Below are 21581 nucleotides of genomic sequence, written 5' to 3'. Positions count from 1 at the left end.
ACATTTTTGACTAAAAAGAAAATAGGAAGCTAAAAGCCCTGGTTTGGAAGGCTGAGAAAATGAGCCTCACCTTGCCCAAAGTCTGTCCACAATTCTTCTCCTGCCCTCTCTCCAGGATGTGGGGGGCACAGCTCCAGAGGAGATGAAAACCCAGGGCTGCAGGGCCCTTCCAAAACCCAGGGACACAGGATGACTCCAACTCTGGACCACTTCCGTAGCTCCTGGAAATTCTTCCAGACAGCAGGAGCTGCAGCTGAGTGCCAGACCCAGGTCAAGTTGGAGAAGTCCTCACCCAATCACCCCAGGATACAGACATTGTAAGTAAGAAACTGGCCTCAAGTATGACATAAAGTCTAATGGGCAGGAAAAAGCAAAATGCTTCTAATAAAGTGAGTCTATCACTATACAATTTTATTAAAGTCAGATTTATTGACAAAGGCATTGAGTTAGTAAAGAAATTGTAAAAACTGTGGCAAGATAAGCAAGATAAACAAGTTGCTACATGTAATCTTCCTTTCTTCATGGTTGCCCCCAAAACAGACCCACCAAACTGCATAATCATTTCACTACTTCTTCACAAATTCATATTATTCAATTTAATTTTTTCATTGATTCTCTTCAAACCAGTTATCATTATTTTATTTCAGTTCTACTTAAGTTCACTGGTCCTTTAAAAAATAATACTTAGTGACATTTAATATATTCAGACTATAGAAATGAAAACTATGCCATAAATCAAGGGTCTGCAAGTTTTTATCTGCAAAGGGCCAGATAATATTTCAGGCTTTATAGGCTCCACACTGTCTCTGTCACATATTGCTTTTTTTTTTTTTTAAACAACCTTTAAAAATATAAAAATTTCTTAGACAATACAAAAACAGACCACGGGCTATAGTTTATCAACCTTTGTTGTAAATAATAATTGTGAACTAACAGCATATAGAACATATGTAGTATACGCAACATGAATCAGCCTTTCACTTAAAACAAATCACACTGGTTCAACAGGCTTCCTTTTCCTAAAGCAGGTTCTAAAACTAGGAATGCTCTATATTAGAGAAGGATGAGGTATGTGTCCTATTTTTATGAAAGAAAAATTCTGCCCAGATATTTTTTTCTCCCTTCTTAGGTGGTCAAGGATAAAAGATGTTCACTAAGAACTAATGAAGAATCACTTAGAATGTACATATTTCCAATGAAATTCAAAAGCCTAGGTTAATACTGTACAGACTGATAAAACACAAATTTGTGAAACCTCAGAAATTACAGACACAAAGCCGAAAAGCCAAAAGTAGCTAGAATAAAATTCACCAATCCATCAAAGAAGGAGGATGTATTATTAAAATGACTTTCTTTTAGGATGTCTGCACTAACAATAAAAAATAGCAACAAAATTCTGGAAGGGTAATGGCATACAAATGACTTGCTGCGGTTGGTATTGCTACCCCACAAGGCAATGAAGTCCACTGTAGCTGAGATAAAGGAACTCTTACAGAGTTGCTGCACTGTTACCAAGCAACAAGAAATAAAATGTCAGGATTAGCACTTGATTTAATTTTTACCATCAACAAACCATACTTCTATTCTGCTATTCTTCTGGATGTAAATGGTCATTAGGCTAAGAATTATTAATCTATAAGAGTACACACACAAAAAAAATATGCAGTGAAGTTAATACCTGGCACTCACCAAGTTCATGTTTTTTATATTTACTGCTTCCTTGGTAGAACCAGCAAATAATAACAGAATAGTGATTCTATTACTGAGAAGGTTATTTTGTCAAAATATTCAACTAAATCTTCACTAAATACATCTTCGTTAGCATTGAAATATTCTCAAGTCAGTGTTGCATTTTATGAAAATTCAAGGAAATGAATGAATTGTCTTTAAATACTTTAATACTTCAAAATAAGTAGAGTCAATCACTTCATTTAGTTTAGTTGTGTAAGGATATTATCATCTGTCAAAGCAATGTACATCTGGCTGAATTTGTAGCATAAATTTATAGATATCTCTTTCAGAGTGGTATAGCAATCACTTTTTAAAAAATGAAATCTAAAAGCATTAATAAAAGCCTATAACTGAAAAACTAAAAAAGAAAAAAATGTAAATTAAGGATATTATATAATTTAACAGACTTAAAAATCAATCCCTGTAAATGACATGCATAGCTCGCCACATCATCCCCAAAGTTAACACTTGGGAAGGTGACCGTATTATGCCTTAGGATCATGAGGTCCCAGGGTTCATGGGGAGTTGGTGGGAAGAGGGTGTTCCTTCTCTTTGTATTGTATCAAATAGCTCTCTTACCTGCCTGTGTTTTTAAAGAACTTGTGTTGAGTGTTCAACTCAGCTGGCCTATGTGAATGAAGTAAAGAGGATTAGGATTAAACAGGTTCTTGCTGTCCTTATCTTCTCGCTAAGGAAGACAAGGAGAGAGCATTACCAGGTAAATACTAAAGTGCAGTGAAGGGCATTTACTATATTATGCTTCACACAGTGAATGTCAAATTTGACATTTCAGCCAAGTTCATAAATATCATGTCTCCAAGTCAATCAGCAATTTGTGCGTGGGCATAAATTCCATACAGGCATGGAGCAGTGGTCGCCTGTGTATGCATGTGTGTGCTGGACATTGCATCTGTCTAATGAAGTTTCTCAACATGGTTACATGTGTTTCTCTTGGGTGGATGGAACCTTTACGTTTTTTCCTGTTTAGACCTGTTTCTTTTTTCTTTTTACCATCTCTTGGAAAAATTATGAGTTTCTCTGTAATATCAAAAGGCATTAGCAATCTTAAGATTAAGAATAAAAGAAACTTAAGAGGAAAGGAATTATGTTTATCCCGTGCGCAGTTTCATTTTTCCTGAAGCAGGACGGAAGATAACCAGTCTAAAACATCGATGCACGAATTGGGCCTGCTTGGTGGAGATTAAATGTTCACAGGATCCACTGAAGTGATTAGGTCGAATGGTTAAAATCCACTGTATTCCCACATCCTAGTGTAAAGTGAACTAACCACCAGTTTGACTTCTTCTGCAAAGGTAATTCATGAGGTGTTGTCAACACAAAGTTCTCCAAACAGGGCCAGAGAGTCACAAAAGTCAGGAGGCTCCAATCTCAAATTCACATTCTCCATTCATCTCAGAGTTTTAAAGTCAGATTTGGGCCTAGTCATCTTGCGAACTATTACAAATGAACTAAAAACAGAAATCACACTTCACACAGCCTAGGAAGAAGATACTGCCATGATTCTCAAGACAGCTACCCTCATATAAGAGTCCTCGGCCCACCACCTCAGACGGAAGAAAGGGGAGTGTGTCATCCCCAGTTGCCAGGTCCACCAGGGAGGCTCCACTGCTCCTCTTTCCACCGCCCAGCTTCCTCACCTCCCGGAGGCCTCTGCTCAACTGTCATCTCAGTGGGGCCTTCTGTTACTGACCAACCCCTTCAAACTTCCACTTTGGGGAACTCCCTGGCGGTCCAGGGGTTAGGGCTCCACAGTCCCACTGCCGAGGGCCTGGGTTCAATCCCTGGTCAGGGAACTAAGATCCCACAAGCCATGCAGTACGGACAAAAAAAAAAGACAGGGGTGCTTCCCTGGTGGTGCAGTGGTTGAGAGTCCGCCTGCCGATGCAGGGGACATGGGTTCGTGCCCCGGTCTGGGAAGATCACACATGCTGCGGAGCAGCTGGGCCCGTGAGCCATGGCCGCTGGGGCTGCGCATCTGGAGCCTGTGCTCCGCAACGGGAGAGGCCACAACAGTGAGAGGCCCACGTACCGCAAAAAAAAAAAGAAAAGGGGGGGGGAAAGCAAAGACAAAAACAAAATTTATCTTTCTTCTCCTGACATTTCATGTCCCTTTTCATGCTTTGTTTCATCTCCTTAATATTTATCAATATCTAATATAATATATATTTTATTTATTGCACCTATTGTCAGACTTGAGCATTATAATGTAAGCTCATGAGGGATACAATATCCGGTGATTATCTCAAGATACTACAAGAGGAGGCAGGAGATGGGGATGAAGACGGGGCAGGAGTGATCGTGGGTTGACAGTCATTGGAGCTGGAGGACGAGCTCAGATGGGTTCATTACACTCTTCTGTTTACTGTTGTGTATGTCCATTAGCCTTCATAATAAACATTAAAAACAAAATTTGTGATACCATTTACACTGCTATTTTCACCTTTCCTCATCCACCAATCAGGAACAACACATATCTTCTTGGCAGGATGGCAGATGTACCCCTAATCTTTTCCTCTAGTTAACCTCCTCTGGAGACACGGCATGTACCAGGCACTAGTACGGGACACAGAAGTCACAGGTCCCAAAGCTTGGCTCTTCTAAACAAAAAGTCTTAGGATATCTTTGGAAAATAATCTTCCATATGTCCATACCTTATGACTTAGAATTATTTTTAAGGGACTGATAACCACAATATTCCTGACAGTGGCTCTCTCTGCAGGAAAGGCAGGCAGATGAAAATGAGAATAAGCAATCCGCCAATCCTTACCTTAGGTGGGTTTGTAGGTGTTCAATTTATTATTGTGCTTTATCACCCACAAAGGCTACATGCATATAATACTTGTATGCATCAAATATCATGTAATATGAACAATTCTTTCACAAGCAAATACATAAATATGCCATAATATAAAAATAATAAAAATAACTTTATTGAAGTCATGGTAATGAATGTGTTTGTCTTAACTAAAAGCTGAAATTAGCCAAAATAGCTGAAGAGGCCTTGCATAAACCTTGCCATCTTCCAATACCAGCCAGGGCACACACCTGAAGAAACTAGGTGCGTTATTTTGTTCACAGGTAACCTCAACCGCCTTCGGCAGCTGAGTCAGATGAGCTTCCCTGACAGCACCGGCTCGCCAGGCTGCTTGCAGGAGACAAAGCATCAACACTCTCCTGAGTGAAGCACTCACGCCCCTCCCCCTGAGTTTTCTATTGTAAGTTGCTTTAAAAAAAAAAAAAATGTAAAGAATGGTAACTTCCCAGAGAAACACAGCCTGATTGGATATGCACCCAGGAGACTGGCTGAGGGGCTCATGGGAAGTTGAAGGGTTAACAGACCCCTACAAAAGCCAAATGAGTTCCACAGTACTGCTGTTACTCATACACATGGAACGCAATGCCAAGAGTTGTTCCCTGGCTGGTCTTGCACTTAAACTTGTGAAGTTTATCAGGGAAGATTCCACCCACTCAAAGAGGAGGTCCAGAAATAACACTGTCTGTCCTAAAAAGAGAACTAGCTTTCTGGCATGTATGCCAATATGTGCACCCACTTGTACTATTTTCCCCAAGTAACTACCCCCAGTTCCTTAAGAGACGGGGAAAGAGACAGCCAGCCTTCACTATGTCACAACTTTGTGGCGAAACATGCAAATGGCTGCAGGTTTTAAGAATGCAAATGCAATATTCATATCGGTTTTGTTAAAGGGGAAAACAGACATAATTGGTTTTCCACAACTCATAAATTTGTTTAGAACACATTTGAAAGGCAAAATTTTTCCAAAACGGAACAATATTCCACTTTTAGAGAAACCAGAAATAATTCATGTCAAGGGCCAATTTGGTATTCTCTTCAATTCAAGAGAAATATACTGGTTTACCTCTTGTCAATTGGAGGAGAAATTATGAACCAAAAAAGCAAGAGACAGCTTTATGTTCCTTTGCCACCCTGCTTCTTTTTTTTTTTTTAATTAATTTATTTTTTTGGCTGCATTGTTGTCTTTGTTGCTGTGCACAGGCTTTCTCTACTTGCGGCGAGTGGGGGCTACTCTTCATTGCAGTGCGCGGGCTTCTCATTGCGGTGGCTTCTCCTGTTGCAGAGCATGGGCTCTAAGCGCGTGGGCTTCAGGAGTTGTGTCACATGGACTCAGTAGTTGTGGCTCGCGGGCTCTAGAGCACAGGCTCAGTAGTTGTGGTGCACAGGCTTAGTTACTCCGCGGCATGTGAGACCTTCCCAGACCAGGGCTTGAACCCGTGTCCCCTGCATTGGCAGGAGGATTCTTAACCACTGCGTCACCAGGGAAGTCCCCTGCCACCCTGCTTCTACGTGCAAAAGACTTTAAGATATCTGAGGGAATTATCATTAATATTTTAGATATTTATAGTTCTACCCCTCTCTTTACCTCCCATAAAACTCAAGTTATAGGGGGTAACCAGGGAGAAAGGCTGAAAAGATTCAGCACCAGGGGGTGGAGTGGTGCTTTAGGAGACAGGCTCTAACCCAGATCCTGCTACTGAAAAGTCCTTCATGTCCTCATTTATAAGAGAAAGGAGATGAGCTAAGAGTTCTAAAAAAAAAAAAAAGGCTTTGTTTGAAATGTAGGGTGTAGTCATTGTTAAAGCTCCCACTGCTTAAGATACTGCAGTACAAGAATAGACATTCAATCACCATGTTCAGGGAAGTCTGTGAAAAGCTGCACAGTTCAGAGAGGCGACACAAGAGAATGAACAGAATCCAAGAGGAAGACTGAATGAATCCACAGGGCTTTTGATCACAGGATGATGCTTTTCTCAAAGCCCTCTTGGAGGTAGATGGTGAAGGAGGCAAAAAGACCATAATTGGAATAACTAGCAAGGAGAGCTGGGGGTAGAGGAATATATTGGCCCAAAACTCCCAATCTGCTTGATTCTAATAGTTAGCATTGACATGGACTACTTCCAGAAATTCAATACCTTTCAAGATTTTGAAACACCATCCATTGATGATGATTTGAGAATATTTCATAAAATAGTGGAAAAGTGCAGACACCCCGGAGTCAGTCATTCTGTGGTTCTATCCTAGCTCCATCTAGCTGTGTGACATCACATCAGGTATATAACCAAACCTCTCTGTGCTTTTAAGTCCTTATCTGTAAAATAAGGATAATAATGATTCCTACCTCATAAGACTATTGTTAACATTAAAAAAATTAACAATAACCATGAAGAATACAGCAGTGACTAAAACATAATAAATACTTGATTAATAGTAACTATTATTATTGTTAATATTTAACAGGCAGGAAAATACACAGGTAATTTAAGATCTCTGAAGACTCCTGTTAAACCAGCTCATAATCATCCGTCTCACTAGGACCACCGCACAATAAAGTAGGATAGGGCTACAGGAAAGGAATTACAGAGTCCTAAATGCCAATGCAGGTAACAGAGTGCACAAAACATAGCACAGAAGAGGAGCTGGAGGTCCAGGGTAGTCACTAGACTAAGAATAATACAAAACTCACAGTCCAGATAGATTTTTTGTTATCAGAAGATACCCAATCTATTCATCATCCCCAATTCCAAATTATCTTCTATATCCAAGAGCACAAGTTCTTACAATTCAGCCTAAAGGCATGTGGACCTCTTCTACTATGAGCATGCAGAGGGAGCAGGCTTACAATACTTTATTGTCTAAATTGCTGTTTTGCTTATATTCCTAAACTAGAATGACAAATTATATTTCATCTGATCCTTCCAATTAGGCTCTGTCCAATCAAACTTTCTCCAGTGATGACAGTATTCTTTATCTATGTGGATCAACACAATAGTCACTAGCATATGTAGTTACTGAAGAGAAACTGAATTTCTACTTTATCTAATTTTAATTAACTTAAATTTTAAAAGTCGCATGTGGCTTGTGGCTACCAGGTGGACAGTGTGGGTATAATCAATTGAGAGTGGCCATCAACAGCACTATATTGAAAGGGATCCTAATGTGAGTCTGTGTCTAACAGGACAGAATGCTGTGAATCAGAGATGTCTGTTCTAGGACACAGGGAGGGCAGCTTTTATCATATTTGCAGGATCAATTAAAGGATTTTATCTCCTCTTCCCTTATGCCGACAGAGAACCTCTCTTTCCTAATATCTACATTAATTCTCAGACAGTAGAGAGTCACTTCCTGCTTTTGGAAGAGATAAGATTGGCTGAAAAGAACCAGATTATAAAAGAAGGAAAAAAAGAAATTCACCCAGGACAATGCATACTGCCCCATGGTACTCAGAGAAAAAATACTGGTTTGTGGCAGTTTTACAGAAGTACATACAATCAAGAGAGGGTTAAACTATCAATTATTTTAAGCTACACTATAGGCTTTTTTTTCAGTACTGTTACAGATGTGTGCAATGGACAGGTCATTAAGATGATTCGATTAAAAAAAAAAAAGATCGCACAGAGAGAGTAAACCACATTATTCATTTTAAACGCAGAAAATATACTGAAGCCGTTGCAAAAGAAACCACCCTGCCAGTGTTGAAAGTACCACATTCCCCAGCACTTTAAAAATAATACACTTCAAACACTGTAAATTAACTATACTTCCATAAAAGAGGAAGAAAACAAACAAAAAAATGAAGCCAAACTATGGTTATCTACTAAAAATAATAATAATATACTTCACTTTCCAAGAGAGAAACAGAATTCTAACATTTGATTATTTCAAACATATGACAGCACTGCCTCCATGAAATACCATCTTGGGCAAGCATATGGATGAATGAAAAAATGCCAGGTAGAATAGTACCATCACAAGAAAAATCAAGAACATATATACTCATTTCCAGATCGCAGGATGGGTTCCTATAAAGCCCTCCCATGGGAAAGCTATCTCAAACGCCCAAGAAAATTTGGTTCCAAAGTGATCCTCAAAGCCTAAATGAATCATTTTGAAGTCTCCTTTCAGGTTCAAATATGTATAAACAAAATGGCAAGATTTTGGTATAAGCACCTATTTCTGTCCCAGAGCTTGAACTCTGGGAAGGTTCTAAAATTATTCTAGTCTCTCCCAAACCCTGAGATGTCCAAAGGAGAGTCAGTTAGTGCCTTAATTCAACTGTTCCGAAAGAGAACCACATCAAAGCAATGAGCTGTACTAGCCTCCTTCTTCCTTAAAGTAACACCAGTATCTAACAATGAGATAAGGAACTTCTCCTAATACAACTTACTATTTTCCTAGGATTCTGTATACACGAATTCATCTGGAGACAAACTGGAGAACATTTATACCACAGAAGTCCACGCACTAGAGTGAAGGTTCTGAGCCCGACATCAGGTTTCCCAACCTGGGGTCCAGCAACAGGAGGAGGAATTCCCAGAGAATCAAACTTTGAAGGCTAGCGGGATTTGACTGCAGGACTTCGACAGGACTGGGGGAAACACTGACTCCACTTCTGGAGGGCACACACAAAGTAGTGTGTGCATCAGGACCCAGGGGGAAGGAGCAGTTATCCCATAGGAGATTGAACCAGACCTATGTGCTAGTGTTGGAGGGTCTCCTGCAGGAGTGGGGTGGGGCGCGGAGGGCTCACCGCTGGGACAAGGACACTGGCAGCAGAAGTTCTGGAAAGGGGCTTCCCTGGTGGCGCAGTGGTTGAGAGTCCGCCTGCCGATGCAGGGGACGCGGGTTCGTGCCCTTGTCCGGGAAGATCTGACATGCTGCGGAGTTGCTGGGCCCATGAGCCATGGCGGCTGAGCCTGCGTGTCCTGAGCATGAGCTCTCCCAGAGTCCACCATTAGCCCCACCAAACAGCTTCCAGGCCCTAGTGCTGGGTTGCCTCAGGCCAAAAAACAAACAGGTAGGAAAGTCAGCCCCACCCATCAGCAGACAAGTGGATTAAAGTTTTACTGAGCTCTGTCCACCAGAGAAACACCCGGCTCTACCCACCACCAGTCCCTCCTATCAGGAAGTTTACACAAGCCTTTTAGATAGCCTCATCTACCAGAAGGCAGACAGCAAAAACAAGAAGAACTACGATCCTGCAGCCTGTGGAACAAAAACGACATTCACAGAAAGATAGACAAAATGAAAAGGCAGAGGACTATGTACCAGATGAAGGAACAAGATAAAACCCCAGAAAAACACCTAAAAACACCTAAAGGAGATAGGCAACCTCCCAGAAAAAGAATTCAGAAGAGTGATAGTGAAATTAATCCAGGACCTCAGAAAAAGAATGGAGGCAAAGATCGAGAAGATGCAAGAAATGTTTCACAGAGACCTATAAGAATTAAAGAACAAACACCTAGAAGAATTAAAGAACAAACAAACAGAGATGAACAATACAATAACTGAAATGAAAAATACACTAGAAGGAATCAATAACAGAATAACTGTGGCAGAAGAACAGATAACTGACCTGGAAGACAGAATGGTGGAATTCACTACTGCAGAACAGAATAAAGAAAAAAGAATGAAAAGAAATGAAGTCAGCCTAAGAGACCTCTGGGACAACATTAAATGCACCAACATTTGCGTTACAGGGATCCCAGAAGGAGAAGAGAGAGAGAGGACCCGAGAAAATATTTGAGGATATTAGAGTCGAAAACTTCCCTAACATGGGAAGGAAATAGCCAACCAAGTCCAGGAAGCGCGGAGAGTCCCAGGCAGGATAAACCCAAGCAGAAACACGCCAAGACACATAGTAATCAAATTGAGAAAAATTAAAGACAAAGAAAAAGTATTAAAAACGAGGGAAAAACGACAAATAAACAAAGAAACTCCCATAAGTTTAAGAGCTGATTTCTCAGCAGAAACTCTACAAGCCAGAAGGGAGTGGCATGATATAATTAAATGATGAAAGGGAAGAACCTACAACCATGATTACTCTACCCAGTAAGGATCTCATTCGAATTCAATGGAGAAATCAAAAGCTTTACAGACAAGCAAAAGCTAACAGAATTCAGCACAACCAAACTAGCTCTACAACAAATGCTAAAGGAACTTCTCTAAGTGGGAAACACAAGAGAAGAAAAGGACCTACAAAAACAAACCCATAACAATCAAGAAAATGGTAATAGGAACATACATATCAATAATTACCTTAAACGTGAATGGATTAAATGCTCCAACAAAAGACACAGGCTCACTGAATGGATACAAAAACAACACCCATATATATGCTGTCTACAGGAGACCCACTTCAGACCTAGGGACACATACAGATTCAAAGTGAGGGGACGGAAAAAGATATTCCATGCAAATAGAAATCAAAAGAAAGCTGGAATAGCAGTACTCATATCTGTTAAAATAGACTTTAAAATAAAGAATGTTACAAGAGACAAGGAAGGACACTACATAATGATCAAGGGATCAATCCAAGAAGATATAACAATTATAAATATATATGCACCCAACATAGGAGCACCTCAATACATAAGGCAACTGCTAACAGCTATAAAAGAGGAAATCAACAGTAACACAATAGTGCGGGACTTTAACACCTCACTTACACCAATGGACAGATCATCCAAACAGAAAATTAATAAGGAAACACAAGCTTTAAATGACACAATAGACCAGATAGATTTAATTGATATTTATAGGACATTCCATCCAAAAACAGTAGATTACACTTTCTTCTCAAGTGCACACGGAACATTCTCCAGGATAGATCGATCACATCTTGGGTCACAAATAAAGCCTCAGTAAATTTAAGAAAACTGAAATCATATCAAGCATCTTTTCCAATCACAACGCTATGAGACTGAAAATAAGTTACAGGGAGAAAAACGTAAAAAGCATTAACACATGGAGGCTAAAAAAATACGTTACTAAATAACCAAGACATCACTGAAGAAATCAAAGAGGAAATAAAAAATAACTACAGACAATTGACAACGAATACACGATGATCCAAACCCTATGGGATGCAGCAAAAGCAGTTCTAAGAGGGAAGTATATAGTAATACAAGCCTACCTCAAGAAACAACAAACATCTCAAATAAACCATCTAACCTTACAAGTAACTAGAGAAAGAAGAACAAACAAAACCCAAAGTTAGTAGAAGGAAAGAAATCATAAAGATCAGAGCAGAAATAAAAGAAATAGATACAAAGAAAAGAATAGCAAAGATCAATAAAACTAAAAGCTGGTTCTTTGGGAAGATAAACAAAATTGATAAACCTTTAGCCAGACTCAACAAGAAAAAGAGGGAGAGGACTCAACTCAATAAAATTAGAAATGAAAAAGGAGAAGTTACAACGGACACCACAGTAATACAGAGCATCATAAGAGACTTCTACAAGCAACACTTTGCCAATTAAATGGACGACCTGGAAGAAATGGACAGATTCTTAGGAAGGTATAACCTTCCAAGACTGAACCAGAAAGAAATAGAAAATATGAAAAGACCAATCACAAGTAATGAAATTGAAACTGGGATTAAAAATCTTCCAACAAACAAAAGTCCAGGACCAGATGGCTTCACAGGTGAATGCTATCAAACATTTAGAGAAGAGCTAACACCCATCCTTCTCAAACTCTTCCAAAATACAGCAGAGGAAGGAACACTCCAAAACTCACTTTATAAGGCCACCATCACCCTGATACCAAAACCAGACAAAGATATTACAAAAAAAGAAAATTACAGACCAATATCACTGATGAATATAGATGCAAAAACCCTCAACAAAATACTAGCAAACAGAATCCAACAACACATTAAAAGGATCATACACCACGATCAAGTGGGATTTATCCCAGAGATGCAAGGATTCTTCAATATATGCAAATCAATCAATGTGAAACACCATATTAACAAATTGAAGAATAAGAACCATATGATCATCTCAATAGATACAGAAAAAGCTTTTGACAAATTCAACACCCATTTATGATAAAAGCTCTCCAGAAAGTGGGCATAGAGGGAAACAACCTCAATATAATAAAGGCCATATATGACAAACCCACAGCAAACATCATTCTCAATGGTGAAAAACTGAAAGCATTTCCTCTAAGATCATGAACAAGACAAGGATATCCACTCTCACTGCTATTATTCAACATAGTTTTGGAAGACCTAGCCACAGCAATCAGAGAAGAAAAACAAATAAAAGGAATACAAATTGGAAAAGAAGTACAACTGTCACGGTTTGCAAATGACATGATATTATTCATAGATAATCCTAAAGATGCCACCAGAAAACTACTAGGGCTAATCAATGAAGCTGGTAAAGTTGCAGGATACAAAATTAATGCACAGAAATCTCTTGCAGTCCTATACACTAACAACGAAAGATCAAAAAGAGAAATTAAGGAAACAATCCCATTCACCATTACAACCAAAAGAACAAAATACCTAAGAACAAACCTACCTAAGGAGGTAAAAGACCTGTACTCAGAAAACTATAAGACACTGATGAAAGAAATCAAAGACAACACAAACAGATGGAGAGATATACCAATGTTCTTGGACTGGAAGAATCAATATTGTGAAAATGACTAGACTACCCAAAGCAATCTACAGATTCAATGCAATCCCTATCAAATTACCAATGGCATTTTTTACAGAACTAGAACAAAAAAATCTTAAAATTTGTATGGAGACACAAAAGACCCAGAATAGACAAAGCAACCTTGAGGGGAAAAAACGGAGCTGGAGGAATCAGACTCCCTGACTTCAGACTATACTACAAAGCTACAGTAATCAAGACAATATGGTACTGGCACAAAAACAGAAATATAGATCAATAGAACAGGAGAGAAAGCCCAGAGATAAACCCACGCACCTATGGTCAACTAATCTATGACAAAGGAGGCAAGGATATACATGGAGAAAAGACAGTCTCTTCAGTAAGTGGTACTGGGAAAACCAGACAGCTACATGTAAAAGAATGAGATTAGAACACTCCCTAACACCATACACAAAAATAAACTCAAAATGGATTAAAGACGTAAATGTAAGACCAGACACTAAAGCTCTTAGAGGATAACATAGAACACTCTGACATAAATTACAGCAATATGTTTTTTGACCCACCTCCTAGAGAAATGGAAATAAAAACAAAAATAAACAAATGGAACCTAACGAAACTTAAAAGCTTTTTCACAGCAAAGGAAACTATAAACAAGACAAAAAGACAACCCTCAGAATGGGAGAAAATATTTGCAAAAGAAACAATGGACAAAGGATTAATCTCCAAAATATATAAACAGCTCATGCAGCTCAATAGTAAAAAAACAAACAACCCAATCAAAAAATGGGCAGAAAACCTAAATAGACATTTCTCCAAAGAAGACATACAGGTGGCCAAGAGGCACACAAAAAGCTGGTTAACATCACTAATTATAAGAGAAATGCAAATCAAAACTGCAATGAGGGGCTTCCCTGGCAGCGCAGTGGTTGAGAGTCCGCCTGCCGATGCAGGGGACACAGGTTCGTGCCCTGGTCTGGGAAGATCCCACATGCCACAGAGCGGCTGGGCCCGTGAGCCATGGCTGCTGAGCCTGCACATCTGGAGCCTGTGCTCCGCAACGGGAGAGGCCACAACAGTGAGAGGACTGCATACCGCAAAAAAAAAACAAAAACAAAAAAACTGCAATGAAGTGTCACCTCACACAGGTCAGAATGGCCATCATCAGAAAATCTACAAACAACTAATACTGGAGAGTGTGTGGAGAAAAGGGAACCCTCTTACACTGTTGATGGGAATGTCAGTTGATACAGCCACGATGGAGAACAGTATGGAATTTCCTTAAAAAACTAAAAATAGAATTACCTTAAGACCCAGCAATCCCACTACTGGGCATATACCCAGACAAAACTATAATTCAAAGGACAGATGCAACCCCAATGTTCATTGCAGCACTATTTACAACAGCCAGGTCATGGAAGCAACCTAAATGCCCACTGACAGAAGAATGGATAAAGAAGATGTGTTACATATTTACAATAGAATATTACTCAGCCATAGAAAGGAACAAAATTGGGTCATTTGTAGAGAGCGGATGGACCTAGAGACTGTCATACAGAGTGAAGTAAGTCAGAAAGAGAAAAACAAATATCATATATTAACGCATATATGTGGAATCTAGAAAAATGGTACAAATGAACCAGTTTGCCAGGCAGAAATAGAGACACAGATGCAGAGAACAAACGTATGGACACCAAGTGGGGAAAGCAGGGGGAATGAATTGGGAGATTGCGATTGACATATATACACTAATATGTATAAAATAGATAACTAATAAGTACCTGTTGTATAAAAAAATTAAATTAAATTAAAAAAAGAAAAAAGTGAAAAAAAAATTTCATCTGGAGACTTCACCCAAGAAGGTCCACTTTACTCAAGTACCAAAAGACTTTTATGAGCTGGTCAGCCTAATAGCTTGATTCCCAAACAAGAGTGTTCTAGTGAGACCATAGCTAACCAGAAAGCTCATGTTCCAGCAAAACTTCAACTATGATATATTTAAATAGAATCCTTCAATATCCAAAATGAAAAAGTGGTTATTGTTTGCCCTCCTTCATGAAAACAAATGAACCATTGTACTTTTTCTTGAACTAATACATAAGATCAACTTTGAAAATTAACAACAGGAAATCAGAAATAACCTCTTTTCTTACCTCCACCACTGTGGTTTCTGCAGCTTTGCACATCGGCAAGTTGAAATTCCTTGCACTTTTCCTACATTAGAGGAATAAGGAAGTGGAGAAAGAAGGGCAAAAATAAGTGTCTCTCTCAGCTTTAATTATAGATTAAAAGAATTTCTGTAAACCAAGACTTTGTGAATCTTTTTAAAAGAGTGTATCATATTTTCGATAAGTTCTATAGCCATTTTATAAACAAAAACAATACGATGGTCACTTCGTTCAATTATATAGCTTTTTATGGGGTTAAGAGAAAGAGGGAATACTTTTCATATTCAACAGTTATACACAGAAAAATAAAATGGATATTAATAAATCTACTCTAAAACTAATTTCTCTAAGTCTTTTACCTGAGATGCCACTTTGTTTTATAGTTAAATATTTCACTAAGCTTGCTCTTGTTAAAATATTAAGAAAAGTAGCAAGTGCTTTATATGAGAAGGTATAGTAATTATACTCCTATTAAAGAAACCTATTGCTGAAATTAACTGAAACATTCATCGGTGATTTGTGAGTCGTAAAGATCAGTGTGGAGAATCAACTTCTAATGAAATTTTTAAAGCTACAACCCCCCCATCAGACCCTGAAGTGAAAAATTTTAAGCAGCCAATTTTGCTGATGGTTCTGCATTCCCAAGTTCCTAAATTAATGTACTTCCTCTAATTATAAAAATCTTAATGTATTTTTGTTTCTGAGAGTGTAAATTGATAGGGAAAATTCTTTGGTAAAGAGAAATAATTCACAGCTATGCCTTAACAGCTCTTTGTTACACCAATGTTTCTTTCACTTGGATTCAAGGATAGGTGTGTCCTCAAGAGAGGAATCCTTGTGTACTTTGACAAGTTACCGTGTTGGATTCCACCAGACGTCCAGCATCAAAAGCTCCAAGGGCAGAGTGGCCTGAGGTGCAGGCATGCAGAGCCTGCCCACTCTAACAATGGCCTAGACAGACCTCTGTACCAGTTGTCCCACTAAACGTGAAGGTCAGCCTAGAAGTCAGTATCTTAAGAATCTAGGCCACCTGACCACTGGGGACAAGCACTCTCATTTCAGATCAAAGCTCAATGGCTACTGAGCAGAAACTACAGGCATAAGGTCTGTACTCAGAACAGCCCTTCTGCAGTCTTTAGATAACAGGCAATAAAGCACAGGATAAACTCATGGAAATACTTTAAATAATTCATTTCCATTTGCTACTATACAATTTCATTAACCTTTAAAAATAAACAACAACTAAGCTTTGCAAGCATTACATCAAGGTGTCAAATAAGGTAGACATCATTCAAAATGTCCTCTGTAATTGCCAAAATTGGTTATAATATCAAAAATTGGCTAAATCCCAGGACTTCCCTGGTGGTCCGGTGGTTAAGACCCACACTTCCACCGCAGGGGGCACGGGTTCGATTCCTAGTTGGGGAACTAAGATCTCATACGCTGTGGCCGGACAAAAAAACAAAAACAAAACAAAAACAAATGAACCAAAAAATTGGCTAAATTCAAGAAATCAAATACAGTATTAATGTCATAGAAGATCTTCAGAAATGAACAAAAACATGAGAGTGACCACTGGTAATTTAATTGTGATTATACCAAAGCTGCATTTGGTAAAGATAAAAAATATCACTAACTAAAAGCAGGAAAAGGCCAATATTATGAGAAAGACAAGTATTTCTGTAACCTAACAGGTGACGTCTTCAAGACCAAACATTTTGAAAAATTTTTATGAGTATATTCAAACGTGGCACAATTTGCAAAAACAACTATATAATCCCTAAATCCAAGATACTAAAACTTGGTATTTAGTATGCTGAGGGTAATCAAAAGATATTGAAATCTATTAAGTGGCTTAATATCTGTGGCTATCTAGATAACAAGAATGAAAGTTAAACATTATTAAGGGTAACCAACTTTCCAGACATAATCTTTATAAGCATTTCCTAGAAGACACCAATAGGCCTGGAAAAGAACTGACCTAAGTGATTATTAGCAATATTTTTCCATAATATCAAAGTAACAGGCATTTTAAGACAATTCATATAAATAACACTGTTAAAATTAAATATAATTGTGTGCTTTAGTCACATTTTTTAAGCATGTCACAACACTGTAACTAGTTTTGGCAACTAAAGTACACGGGCAAAAATAATTTGTATGTGACTATATACAAGGATATACAGATTCAAATAGTTAACAAACAGTGCACCATGGGTACCAACCAATCAGAACAGATGTCCTCAAGTGTATCAAACCAGCATGACTGCACAGCAATGGTTCTGCACCCACCTATATACACACACACAGGTGTGTTTGATTTTAAGCCATTTTTAAAATAAATTTTTAAATACCAAACACATCAAGATATCCATTTTGTAATCATAATTTCGGAAATATAAAGTTGCTGAAATGCATTACATTTAACATTTTTTAAAACCATTATATTACCTGAAAATCACATTTCCTGCTCGGTCTGCCTTCCAGGCTTTCACCAAAGCGAAATCCCCTGTGATTGCTTCCTCCAAAATAAAATGTTGACCGTTAAACTCCCTCACCTGCAAGAGACAAAGAGGGCATTGTCAGGATCTGCAGAGGTCTTGTTTGGTTGTGTTCCCTGCTCTGATAGAGGCAGATAATAAGGATACAAGCCTAGTTAGAAAAAAGGGAGAGATCTAAACTGAAACTTCAAGGAAGAGTAGTGCAGGCAACCAGGGCTTCGTCAAAATGGTGAAGAGGGGCTTCCCTGGTGGCACAGTGGTTGAGAGTCCGCCTGCCGATGCAGGAGACGCGGGTTCGTGCCCCGGTCCGGGAGGATCCCACATGCCGCGGAGCGGCTGGGCCCGTGAGCCATGGCCGCTGAGCCTGCGCGTCCGGAGCCTGTGCTCCGCAACGGGAGAGGCCACAGCAGTGAGAGGCCCACGTACCGCAAAAAAAAAAAAAAAAAAAAAAAAAAAATGGTGAAGAGGCCACTGAGGGAGCAGCATGTGCAAAGGCTCAGAAGCAAGAGGAAGCTTGGCAATTGTGAGGAAGCTCCCTATGCTTAAGGCATAGACTGTGTGTGTTAGCACTCACTTTATTATTTGTGTGAATAATTTACATACTGAACACGAAAAAGAGCCCCATGTAAGTTGCATGAAATGGGCAATGCACTGTTTTCCTACCTAAAATAGTTATAAAAATCCATTCATCTCTTCTAATGAATCCATCATCCTCTGCTGAGATTTTAATTGGGATTCCTAAAATTTGTAGAGAACTGACATGCTATATCCTCCCACCTGTGAGAATATAGGCCTACATTTTTTAAAGTCTTCTTTTACCTCCTTCAATAGTTTCATAGTTTTCCCTCAGAAAAAGCTTTGTATATATTTTCCAGCTTTATTCATAGGTGCTTCTTGGTTTTTGATACCACTGTGACTGTTATATTTTATTCTATTATACCTTCTCTCTGTCATTACTGGTCTAATGGAAGGCTATTGATTTTTGTATGTTTATTTACTTTTAATTCTACTCCAAATGGGAGGGGAGGGGAGAAGACGCATAAAGCAAAACTATGCCGCGGCATTTTGTTCGTTTTTTCTTCATGGGGACTTAGCTCTGGGAATTGAAAGGAAGAGGGGAAACAACGTCAATACCTCTCTCCATCACCACAGGAGATGGGAGCCATTTGAAGGCCAAACTCCATTTTCATTCCTACTGCGCCCTCTAGTGGACAAATTACATGCATTTTATAGAAAGCTGGAGAAAGCTCCAGTACATTTACTTTTCTTTAACTGTGGTTTAAAACAAGAAATTCTTTCTTTTTTTTAAAATTATAGTTAATTTACAGTATTGTGCTAGTTTCAGGTGTGCAGCAAAGTGATTGAGACATATATATGTACACATACACATATATATTCTTTTTCAGATTATTTTCTATTATAGGTTATTACAGATATTAAATATAGTTCCCTGTGTTATACAGTAGGTTCTTGTTTATTTATATATATATAGTAGTGTGTGTATGTTAATCCCAAACTCCTAATTTATCCCTCTCCCTCGCTTTCCCTTTTGGTAACCATAAATTTGTTTTCTATGTCTATGAGTCTATTTCTGTTTTGTAAATAAGTTCATCTGTATCATTTTTTTAGATCCCACATATAAGTGATATCATATGATATCTGTCTTTCTCTGTCTGCCTTCATTTAGTATGATAATCTCTAGGTCCATCCATGTTGCTGCAAATGGGATTATTTCATTTCTTTTTCATGGCTCAGTAATATTCCACTGTATGTATGTACCACATCTTTAACCATTCATCTGTTGATGAACATTTAGGTTGCTTCCATGTCTTGACTATTGTAAATAGTGCTGCTATGAACATTGGGGTGCATGTATCTTTTCGAACTAGAGTCTTTGTCTTTTCCAGATATATGCCCAGGAGTGGGATTGCTGGATCATATGGTGACTCTACTTTTAGCTTTTTAAGGAACCTCCATACTGTTTTCCATTGTGGCTACACCAATTTACATTCCCACCAACAGTGTAGGAGGGTTCCCTTTTCTCTACATCCTCTCCACTATTTATTATTTGTAGACTTTTTGATGATGGCCATTCTGACCAGTGTGAGGTGATACTTCATTGTAGTTTTGATCTGCACTAAAACAGAATCATTTCTTAAAGAACAGTTTCCTTAAAGACATTATCCCACTTTCCTGTTAGAAAAGCTTAATGAATTTAGGGAATCACTGATGAATGAAGATCATATGAATATGAACTTAGACAAATTATATGAAAGATATTTGTAACCTACACATCAATATAGTTTAAGTCTTATGTATTTCAGCCATCACCAGAGATGATAGTTGAGGCCTTTACATACAGATCTAGAGAACTACATATACATCTAAATATATGCTAAGCCAGGGCAAAGTAAAAACATTGGCATTTCTTTCTATTCCAGTTATCTAATTTCCTGAAGAGTCTACACATCAGAAGTTGCTAAGTGTTCACTATTCTAAAATTTTAAAACAGGGGAGGAATTGGTTTTGTCCAACTAGCTGTTATATTTACTTGAAAGAGTTATGCACGTCAGAGTCTCCACTTCCCCATCTTTCAGTCCTTTCTTGAATCCACTCCAGTCAAATTTTTACCATTCCAGAAAAATCCTCTTCTCCAGAAAAATCACTGTTTAAGGTCACCAATGACCTCCACGTTTCCAAACCCAACAGTCAATTTCCAGTCCTCTTACCCAACCTCTTCATACTCTGACACGGTTGATCACTCCCTCCTTTGTAAAAGTTCCCATCTTCCAAATCACCGGACTCCCCTGGGTTTCCTCTCCACTCACTAGACACTCTTTCCCATCTTATTTGCTGCTCCCTTTCAATGTCAGGCCTCTTCTAAACCCTTAAAGGCAAAAGAGCTGTTCTCTGTCTACACTCCAGCCCCAGTCCCATGGATTTAAACACCACGTGCTGATGCCTCCAAAGTTCCTACCCCAGCTCTCAACCCTCCTGGAGCTGAGCTCGAGCCTACAGAACACCTCCTCTTGGAAGGTAGTGAATGTCTCCAAAGCACCAAGTCCAGGCAGAGCTCTTTGATTACCCCCATGCTCGGCCCTTTTCAATAAGCAGCATGCTTGATTCTTGTCTTTTCTTACTCAGTAAATCCTGTTGGCTCTACTATCAACGTATTTCCCAATTGCAACCACTTCTCACAAATTCCACTGTTACCACCTTAGTCTAAACCACCTTCCACTCCCACCTGGATTAATACAACAGCCTCTTCATCCGTCTCCCTGCTTCTGCTGTTGGGTCTCCAGCAAAAAAACTCACTACCCAACAGCCACGGTGCTCTTTCCAAAATGTAACTCAGATCCCATCACTGTCCCACCATATTCAAAACACTCTGTTGTCCTCTCACCACACTCAGTAAAGGCCAAACTCGTGTGGTCTGGCTCCTGCCTCTCTTTAACCTCCAACCCTACCACTGTCTCCTCATTCATTCTGTTCCAGTCTTACTGCCCTGCTGTTCCACACATGAGGTAAGCCTGCCCTGGGACCCTGTCCTTCCTCTTCCTTCTGACTAGAGCACAAACCTATAATCTTCACCCAGCTCATTCCCTATTTTTTTTTTTTTTTAATCATTCCCTATTTTATTCAGGTCTCTACCAAATGTCACCTACTCAGAGAGGTTTTCCCTGACCCAGCCTGGAGCACATCTTCCTGACCATAC

At 39.0% G+C, this 21581-nt stretch overlaps 1 protein-coding gene across 2 annotated transcripts in view; it reads right to left on the bottom strand.

Annotated features, from left to right (window-relative positions):
* The window catches only part of OXCT1 (3-oxoacid CoA-transferase 1), a gene marked incomplete at both ends in the record, with an annotated part of 141274 nt that overhangs the window by 96543 nt on the left and 23150 nt on the right, over window positions 1-21581 (bottom strand). For both annotated transcript variants that reach the window (XM_082835919.1, XM_082835918.1), the window contains 2 exons: window positions 15351-15411; window positions 17817-17923. In XM_082835919.1, the coding sequence (XP_082692045.1) occupies window positions 15351-15411; window positions 17817-17923 (168 nt within the window). The remainder of the gene's footprint in view (window positions 1-15350; window positions 15412-17816; window positions 17924-21581) is intronic.

The sequence above is a fragment of the Leucopleurus acutus genome (assembly GCF_964270905.1).
Source record: "Leucopleurus acutus genome assembly, chromosome: 3".
Classification (NCBI taxonomy): domain Eukaryota; kingdom Metazoa; phylum Chordata; class Mammalia; order Artiodactyla; family Delphinidae; genus Leucopleurus; species Leucopleurus acutus.
This window is presented reverse-complemented; position numbering and strand designations above follow the sequence as displayed.